Genomic DNA, 9,023 nt, shown 5'->3' on the forward strand with positions numbered 1-9,023 from the left:
GTCACCTTGATCTGACGATCACGATCATCTCATCTAGTCAATAATGTCACCGCAAATTTAGCTAGACCAACTTATTGTTTTATTAAAGACGTACATCTAGAGCAATATTTTACGAACCCCTCCATGTGGGCAGAAATCAGATCTGAACCGCTCAATAGGATCAAAGTTTGGTGGAAGCAATCAACGACTGAGATTGTCGATAGTTTCTAGAGAAGGAAAAAGGCAGGGATTCCCGTGAGAGGCAGATGTGGAGGGGTAAGTAGGGAGTACTTGGTTTTAAAAAGACGTACTTCTGCAACTGATTTTCGGTATTCCACGAGGACCATGACCAGGCTTTTTCTCGAGCTTCTTGCTGCCGAATTCGGAGCCACCGAGGCAAAGGCAGGTTAATTTTGTTCCGATTTATGTTTTTTTTAGATTCAAGGCTGTGTTTGTCGGGCCCTTTTTTCGCGTTTCTTTTCGTGTTTTTCAGCCGCTGTCAGCGCGCTCTGATTGCGGATCGGTTTTTTGGTTTTGTTTTGTCTCTTGTCTTGTTTGAGTGTTTTCTTTTGTTCTTCGATTCTAATCTTCATTCTGGATTTGGTTTTTGTGGAATTTTTCCCCTGCTGCTTGTGTAGTTTGGCGCAGAGAAATTATGATGCTTGGTTTGGTGGCTGCAAGAGGTTTTGTATTGCGAGTTTCTTATCTCTGTATTTGACGTCTGTGTTTGTAATCGTGCCCGTTGTTTCTGTGTATTTGACTGATTTTGCGGTGGTGTTTTAGTTGTCTTGCAAATGCTTATCCTCGTTGGAGTGCTGTTCACGTTTTGCGCTGTTTAAGTTCACGGACTAATTTCTCTGTCTTTTCGTTTTTATTACTTTATTCTTTTGATTTGTATGTTTCATTTGTTTGTTCTCATTGCTTCTAAGTCTTCTATGGTTTGCTTGGTTCTGCATGCTGTAAATTTACCGTTGGAGTGGGTGCCCTTATCGTGTTTTGAGAAGTTTTGAGGTTGATTTTTTAATTTTCTTGGTTATGTTTATTTTTTCAAGGCAGTTTGCTTTTAGTTTGCGGAAATGATGTTGCGAAATGTCATTATAGGGTTTCAGGGTTTCCGTGCCGGAAGTCTCTTATGTGGGTTGCTTCTAGGTACAAATGGTGGACAGATTTTGTTTGGAACAGGTTACAAGTGAGAGTTGTTCACGGTCTGTTTTTTCTTCCTTTTCTAAATGAGTGTCGATTAGAGAGAGAGGTGATTTAGTCACTTGCGTTTTGCAAAGGTTGGAAATGAGCAATTTTATGGGTTTTAATCTTTCTCTCATTCGGTGGTGCTATTTGTATTTCTTCATTCTCTCTCTCTCTCTCTCTCTCTTTTCTTTCATTTCGCTCAATTGACCTTTGGATTGGTAGTCATGCTGCAACGTGAAGAAGCATTTCGATCTCTCTGATTTCTATTATGTAGTCTTGTAGGTTCGGATTGTAAGTCAATTATCTTTCATGGTTTGAGTCGCAATATTATCGCAGGCGCCAATGTCAAAGTAACAAAAGGAGAGGGCTGTGAAAGAGCGATAGTAACGATTCGCAATGAACTGCAAGTGTTCTGGAAACTAGTTCAATAGATTCAGTAAACTGCAAGTTTCTTAGATTAATCGATCCTCACATGAACTCAATCTTCTTCAGATGCTATTGCCTGGTGTGTATCGTTTTAATCGTAAGGGCTCTTGTTCTGTATCCACTATCTAGAATTCTTACGTTCCAGGAAAAACCATGGGATTGGATTTATAGCCCTTCAATTTCAAATTCACAGCCCGAGATTAAAAAAGATAAGTTCTTGGAGGTTCCGCAGATTGTGTGGGGATTAAACAATCAAAAGATTGCATTCGCTAGGGCATGTTTAACTGCTCGAATGCTAAACAGGACACTCCTGATGCCTAGCTTGAGTGCATCTTTGTTTTATAAAGAGGTTGAACTCTTGGAGCCAATTGCATTTGAGAAGATTTTCCAATTCTATAGATTCAATATTCTCTGCAATGGTTTTGTTCAGCTGGGTCGTTATTCTGAGGTTTCCAACAAAACTGAGCCACTAGAGCTCAGAAAAGGAAGTGGCAGGAGGTGGACTGTAGAAAGGGACTTGGATCAATTAAAAGAGTTCAGCAAAACACCAATGAGTGAAAACGAGGTTATTCGGATTGTGGGGAAGAATCCTTTCCTTTGGCATGATCACTGGCCTGTGAAGGATTATGCAAAGATCTTTGAATGTCTGGTACTAGTCGATGAGATATCGAAGGAAGCAACAAGAGTTGTTTCTAAGATTCAACAGACGGGCAGCAAAGTGAAAACCAAATCCCAAACCCAGGAACAGAGTATTGATTCCATGAACTCTTCTGACATGCACACACCTTATATAGCTGTTCACATGAGGATAGAGAAGGATTGGATGATTCACTGTAAAAATCTTGAGCATAGGTCTAACATTAGCCAAATCTGCAGCAGTCAAAAGGAGATTATGGACAGGGTAGCTCACATTACAGGCCTGCAAAGACCTGTTATTGTTTATCTCGCAGTTGCTGATAGCCTTTTGGAGGATGAATCGGTGTTGAATGGCTGGGATGAAGGTTTGCTTCCCTATGAAAAGAAGAGACTTGGAGTTTGGGATGTATATAACAGGTTCCCTTATCTTATTAAATCTGCAATAGATTATGAAGTGTGTCTGAGGGCTGATATTTTTGTTGGTAATAGTTTCTCAACATTTTCTAGTCTTATAGTACTTGAGAGAACTCAGAAGTTGATGAGATTAGGCGCAAAGGATTCATGTGGGATGGATGTGAGATGGGGTTCTTATGCATACAATATCTTGGGAGAGTCTGGAGGTCCTCAGAGATGGACTACAGATATGTCTGCTTCTAACCTTCAAGCAATCAGTTATGGAACTAATGACATCTCATGCTGAATAGTTGTAGCTTCTCTTGGACTGGCTTGTGTTCCGTTTTTGTGAAGGAGGGTTTTCAGGATTTTGCCCTCTGATTACAATTATCAAGTTGCCAGAAAAGAAGATGCTATCAAATCTGAATATCCAGATAAACCCATGTATGCTCCTCTAGTGTTTGTACAAGGGATCATACATTTTCTTCTTTGACACAGATTTAAATTAGTTTGGAGGGATTGGTTCGCTGACAAACCTCAGCTCCTGGGAATAAGAACAGAGGAGGCCAGTCAGCTTCTTATTTTCAGAAAATGCAAATGCCACTGGGTACAAAAATTTTGTAAACATTTCTTCCACAGGTATCATACTACAATTTTTTTTTCAGAAATTATATTCATATAGCAGGGGAACTTGCTCGGACTACAATGTTACCAAATAATTACCCACGACCAGTCATTTTCCAGCTTGAAACATGCAGAAAACCTTCTGTTGCAGATTCAAAGTCCTCCCTCTCCTTCTGTGGCCAACTCTGTTTAATTCACAACTGGTTATGGCTAAGCAGGGAGTTCTTACAGCGCAACTGACTCTCATTTTCAATGGATCCTGTTTCACTGTATCAGAGCTTATTCATACTTGTAAATCACCTTTTCCCCACCTAACGCTCAAAATGAGTTTTGAGAACTATCATTCTTTAATTCTTGACAATTTATTCTGTTGGAGAATCGACAGGAAGGGGACTGGTACGAATCATGGATGTGAGATGTCTTTGGCTTTGGTCATACCGAAAGAGCCATGAGTCGTTGTTTGGTTTTCAAATTTAGTTTTTAATTTTCATAAAAAAGATATTTTTTTTATTTTTAACAGAGAAAAAAAGTACAGACATTAGATGACTAAAATTACTTTCAGAGTGTGACTGAAATCGTACATTAGATTGATAATCCACTCACATAGAGACTACACTCAATTGACCACAATAATCAAATTTAATCCTAAACTTACACCGACAAAGATATTTTGTAAAATGTTTAATGAAAGCTTTGAAAGCTTAATGAAATGTTTCAGATTGAACGATTTTGTGAAATTTAATCTTGTTTGACCAGCTGCAACGATGTAAAGCTCTTAAAATGGGGGACAGATGTAAAAATAAAGGATTCTCCCCAGGAAAGAAGATCCTCAGGTCAAGTGGTCATTCACTATGGATAATCTGTAGTTGAGAGTCTCTACATGTCTGAGGGAGATGAGCCTTCATGCCCCAGTTTTCCACAGTAATGGGAGAAAAGAGAACAAGAAGGTAACATAGAAAAAATTCAGCAGAACCAATGCGCTTTATGCATTGGCAATGTATGACTGAAACTGGCTGGAAAGGATCAAACATGAGAATTCCCTATGTTACCTTCCTTACAAATCATGCAGAGGAAAAGCAACTTATTATGACTGTTAATATTGAACATTAACAGTAGACTTCAATTATGGACATAATCTTCGAAGTAATTGTCACTAATCACAGAGACGAACCTCTCAAGCCAAGGTAGCTGATGGAGATCCTTTATGGTATCATTGTAAGAATCTGAACATCGGGGTGGAGATTGACCTGCATGGTGATCGCTGAGGCTGAACCCCCCGGCGAGAAACCTCTGGATCAAAGCTAACTGTGATCTTTCTTGCTCAGAATACCCATCTGTAATATCTGGCAGAGAATCAAATGAGTCCCAGGTCCACGGTTCTATTTCTTGGTTCTCTGTTGTTTGGGTGTCTAAACTCTCAAAGTTCAAATCATCCCAAAAGGCACATTGGCAGGTCTGTTGTCCATCCCTGTATTCAGCTCCGCATGAGTAGCAAAACTCGTGACCGCACCTGTAAGATCAGAAGAGTTTTTTCAAAAGACTTTTATATGTTCGCCTCTTGGCTCTATCCCCCCTCTAGTGGATCTAAAAATTCATCATGAGGGATTTGAGGAGTATCACAAATTTGCTTAATTTTGGATTAGAATGATGCCACAATTAACCGGGTTAGTTCAAACTGAGGTACAGGATCGGTTACTGCACAGAACCATATTGACATCTTTACCCACATAATGCAGGATAATCTATAAGCAGCTCACCAGAAGCTTACTTTAATGGACATGAAGATGATTCAAGGATGCCGACAGAAGCAACTCATAGGGCCACGCAGGAGGCCTGATCAAAGGCCAACTGCCTAATGTAATTCAGCCTTTGCTTCAAAGGCAAGTGGTTGAGAATCAGGAACCCTAATATAACATGGGAGTTTAATAATGGGCTCCCGTGCTCATGAATGTTATCCCAATGTCCCAAACTTAAAAAACAGTGATAAATTACCATCCACGGTAAGGATTTGAGCATACCAGCAGGTCATGTGGTAGCAACCTTGCACCAGCTCAATCATCCTCCTGCATAGTCGGCACCTCCTCCACATCTGATTCTGAGCAAGCCGACGCAGAGTGATGTCGCCAACATCCCTCTCCTCGATCGGCAGGTTTTGATACTCTTCACAAGTGATTGATGAATGCCATGGCACGACACAATTCACACAGATAAATCCTTGACACTCTGGACACTCTAGACAGCATGTCTCACTCTGGCTTGATGAGCTGGCCCTCGTAGATAAACACTGTCGGGGATTAAGCAGCACTGAACAACTTGGATACGGGCAGTAAATATTCGCTTCCGCCAGGAATCTTTCCATTTTCTCTGATGAGGAGATGGGAAGGAATGATTTGTACTCAATGGCAGATATGTAATATGTACATCTCAATTGAGGGCATCTTATAGGGGATACAGCGGTTACCAACTTTTTGTCCATGTAAGTTATTAGGCAGTGAGAACAAAATTTATGCGAACAATTTAGGGTCACCATTTGGGATGGTAACTTCTCCTCGTAACAGATTGGGCAATCTTCAAAAGACCCAAAGTGTCCAATTGCTTCACGAGCCAATCTAAGAGGCTTCTCTAATTGGCTACTGGGAACAAGTTTCAGAGAAAAAACTTCAAGTTTACTGGCATGTTCGAGGATCCTTTCACTTAGAGCTGTTAGCAGCTGATTGTCAAGCCTTTCACCTCGGGCAACCTGGCATGCATGGTAATTAAGTTTAAAATCAAAGTCCACTTTGACCATAAAAGTTCTAAACTGATACTGTATCTGCCACAAAAACTCAGAGTCATGTGTTCATCCAATTAATGTTAATTGCAAAAAAATGCAAAATGCAGGATTTATTGATGCTAGTATGCCCACTGATTTAAAAAACCAAAATAAGGAAAGACTGAACCCAGCAAAAGAAATGTTTTGACTGTACTGCAAAGATCAAGAAAATCCACAAGAAAATTCACCATCAAATAAAACAGAACTTAAACATTCATAAACAAAAAATGTTATTCACCCAAGCAGTTAATTTATTTTTATAGAATATGAACAATACACCATTTTCATTCAACTATCCTTACCATTGTTATTAAATATGTACCTAAATTGTCTTCATTATCCAGATTTTCCCCACACAACAACTATACTATATTCATACATACTCCTGCATTGATCACTTTCTGACTCCCTTGGCCTGTGTCAGATATTCATCTGAACTCCCCAAACCATCATTGTCTCCTTAATGAATGGGGGTTTAAGCAGATCAATGAGGTGTATCCCTTCAGCTCTTTTACCCTAATAGTAACTATATTGAATGAGCCAATGGACACCGATTCTGATGTTTTGGCTGCTCTAGAACCGATGTCAGTTCACTAATAGAGAAGTAGCCAGGGGTATCATCCCTTTTCTTTGGCAACAAGTCCCTGTGTAAGATAACCATTAGACGATTCCACGCATATCTAATCAGCTAATCTTTGCTTTTGAAGGGTAGCAGAGTCTGAGTTCCACAAGGACACCTGAAAACCTAATATTCTCACCTAGAACACAACAACCCATTTGTGAAACCAAAAGACAATCATCAAGCCTGCAAATCAACTTAGAATTCAATAAAAACATTCTCTGCACGGACACATTGTTACAGACATCTATAATATCCACAGTTTTGAAAAGGGGAATGTGCTTACCTGATCATAAACAACTTCAGAATCTGTGAATGCAAAAACCCTGAGAGTATCACTCTTCAAAGCCTCCAGCAGACCATCCATCAAAGCTAAAAGCTCCGCCACTACTTCCTCAACGTAGAAATCGAGTTTCTTCTGCACTTGGATAACAGGAACTTTTGACGATCTCTCCATAACAACCCCAAGTCCAGAAACACGTGAACTCAGATCGGCGGCAGGTGGGACTGAAACTCCTTTAAAGAACATCTTCAATGTGGATTCATCATCATCATCATCATCCTCAGCATCATGAACACCCTCATCTGATGACTCTTCGGACTCACGCCATTCGTCTTCCTCTGTGATACAGCTTCGGAATTCTTCCTCATCGTCATCAAAATCCATCGAAAATCCATCATCAAGGTCACCCAACTCCACCATTTTCACTTCCGCTGCCCAGACTAGATACGACAGAGCTGTAAATCCTAAATCTAAAAACGACGGCTAATAAACTGTAAATCGTTTCAAGAACTCTTTTTCAAAGCAAATCCACTAAAAGGAATCCGCCATCTGCGAAAAGTCTCTGCCCGTAGCCGGCCTCATCAAGATCCACAACAAAGTCTGACTGCTACAAATGCCCAGAATTACCCACCAAGGAAGAGACATTCCAATACCATTTCCCCGAACAACAGCCGCGATTAGTTCCACTTTAATATCGTCTTTGAGCACAAATCTCCAAGAAAATGAATTTCTCAAAGCTGTACGCTATCAAAAGCTATCAGAGACAACAAGGACACTTTGCAATCCTTCCTTCCCGATTAAAATCAAGGGAAAATATCTCTTAACAACTCCAACATCCAAAACTAACACAAATCTGAGGAACTCCAACGAGCCTAAACTTATAAGATTTCTTTAAACAAACTAAACTGGGTCTTTCAGCTTCACCTTTACACAAAACCCACGAAAATCCTAAAATATCCCAGAAACTCCACTTCCAGTACCTAAATTTCCAGATATCAGAACCATCTTCTACCACCAAAGACAAAAGACGTCGTCAGAAGGAGATATAAAAAAAACATAGCATGTTCCCTGAAAAGAATAGGACGGAAAACCAATTGGAAAACCTGTGCCGCTCGGGAGAAGGGAATGTTTCCTTCTTCAGTCTTCCCTGATTTTGGAAGCTGTAAAACACTAATAAAATAAAAGATAAGACCTTCGCCCTCTAGCAAGGTATCTAACTTTTTATCAGCAGCTTCAGAGATGAAAAGGGGCAGTTACTGTTTGCCGCAAATGGAGTAAGGTGAAAGGAAGAGTGCGCTGGAATTCCTCTCCACATTCCATGTCACTGCGCATAGAATATTTCTCCCTTCTCCTTTCCACAGCAGCAGGACAGATGTCGAGCTTCATGTCAAGCTGCCGTTAAAGTGAGAAGCGAGTGAGAAGCGTCGGTGGGTCTTTTCCGTAAATGTACAAGATTCTAAATGTACAAGCCATTTGTTTTCTTACATGTTACTCATGGTACCCAATCTTCCAATAGGATACGCTTACACTTGGTTCTGGTCATTATCACATGGACTGCGAATTAAATAATTGCGTCAGGTTCACGACTTTTGTTACACAATCCTTGAAATGCATCAAGTAGAGAGTGTGAGCACCGAAACCTAGATTTTACAAATGAGACATAATGAGAATCATGATAGAGCCCTTTGCTTTTGTAACCTTACTAGCGTGCCAACACATGATTCATTTATTTATTTATTTAATAATCCAATATTACATAATACATATTATGAGATGCAATCCATTTTAAAAAGCCTTACAAATATTATAACATAATCTTAAAGATATTATATGATGCATGGTATATATTAGGTTCGCTGCTCCCGCTACCGCTACTGCTACCACTATCGCTACCAACCACAGAGGTGATTAGAATCTTTGTTGGCGTAACCTTATCAAAAGTTAGGAATAGTTAGGTTTGGTATTGGTATTTTTGGTTATCATGATTGGTCACTAGGGGGAAGGGGTCCCAATCTCATATAGGTTAAGGGCCATGAGGTCCTTTATTTTAATTTTTGTGCAAT

General features: G+C 39.9%; 2 protein-coding genes across 2 annotated transcripts; one reads left to right on the forward strand and one right to left on the reverse strand.

The window, feature by feature from the left end:
* The first annotated feature begins 437 nt into the window (after positions 1-437).
* LOC137953430 (O-fucosyltransferase 23-like) lies at positions 438-3,656 on the forward strand. The gene has a single exon (XM_068800841.1). It carries the CDS (start codon positions 1,640-1,642, stop codon positions 2,927-2,929), a length of 1,290 nt encoding a protein of 429 aa, XP_068656942.1. The 5' UTR covers positions 438-1,639; the 3' UTR covers positions 2,930-3,656.
* Positions 3,657-4,041: 385 nt separating this feature from the next.
* Positions 4,042-8,218, reverse strand: LOC137953058 (E3 ubiquitin-protein ligase RSL1-like). Its single transcript, XM_068800254.1, has 3 exons — positions 6,964-8,218; positions 5,265-5,986; positions 4,042-4,756 (listed from the first exon to the last, which is right to left on the reverse strand). The coding sequence occupies exons 1-3, from the start codon at positions 7,378-7,380 to the stop codon at positions 4,366-4,368; spliced, it is 1,530 nt and encodes a 509-aa protein (XP_068656355.1). The 5' UTR covers positions 7,381-8,218; the 3' UTR covers positions 4,042-4,365.
* Positions 8,219-9,023: the final 805 nt, after the last annotated feature.

This window comes from Aristolochia californica, unplaced genomic scaffold (assembly GCF_029961685.1).
Source record: "Aristolochia californica isolate CCGP_79_NKW_82.1479 unplaced genomic scaffold, dmAriCali1.0.hap1 SCAF_16, whole genome shotgun sequence".
Taxonomy (NCBI): Eukaryota; Viridiplantae; Streptophyta; class Magnoliopsida; order Piperales; family Aristolochiaceae; genus Aristolochia; species Aristolochia californica.

What these genes read in the sequence shown, in the direction of transcription:
- LOC137953430 (XM_068800841.1), top strand. Translation starts at nt 1,640, where the DNA reads ATGAACTCAATCTTCTTCAGATGCTATTGCCTGGTGTGTATCGTTTTA.
- LOC137953058 (XM_068800254.1), bottom strand. Translation starts at nt 7,380, where the DNA reads ATGGTGGAGTTGGGTGACCTTGATGATGGATTTTCGATGGATTTTGAT. An exon ending in CTGAAGTTGTTTATGATCAG is followed by an intron (nt 5,987 to 6,963) that starts GTAAGCACATTC and finishes CATGCATGCCAG; the next exon opens with GTTGCCCGAGGTGAAAGGCT. An exon ending in TGCTACCACATGACCTGCTG is followed by an intron (nt 4,757 to 5,264) that starts GTATGCTCAAAT and finishes CTGATCTTACAG; the next exon opens with GTGCGGTCACGAGTTTTGCT.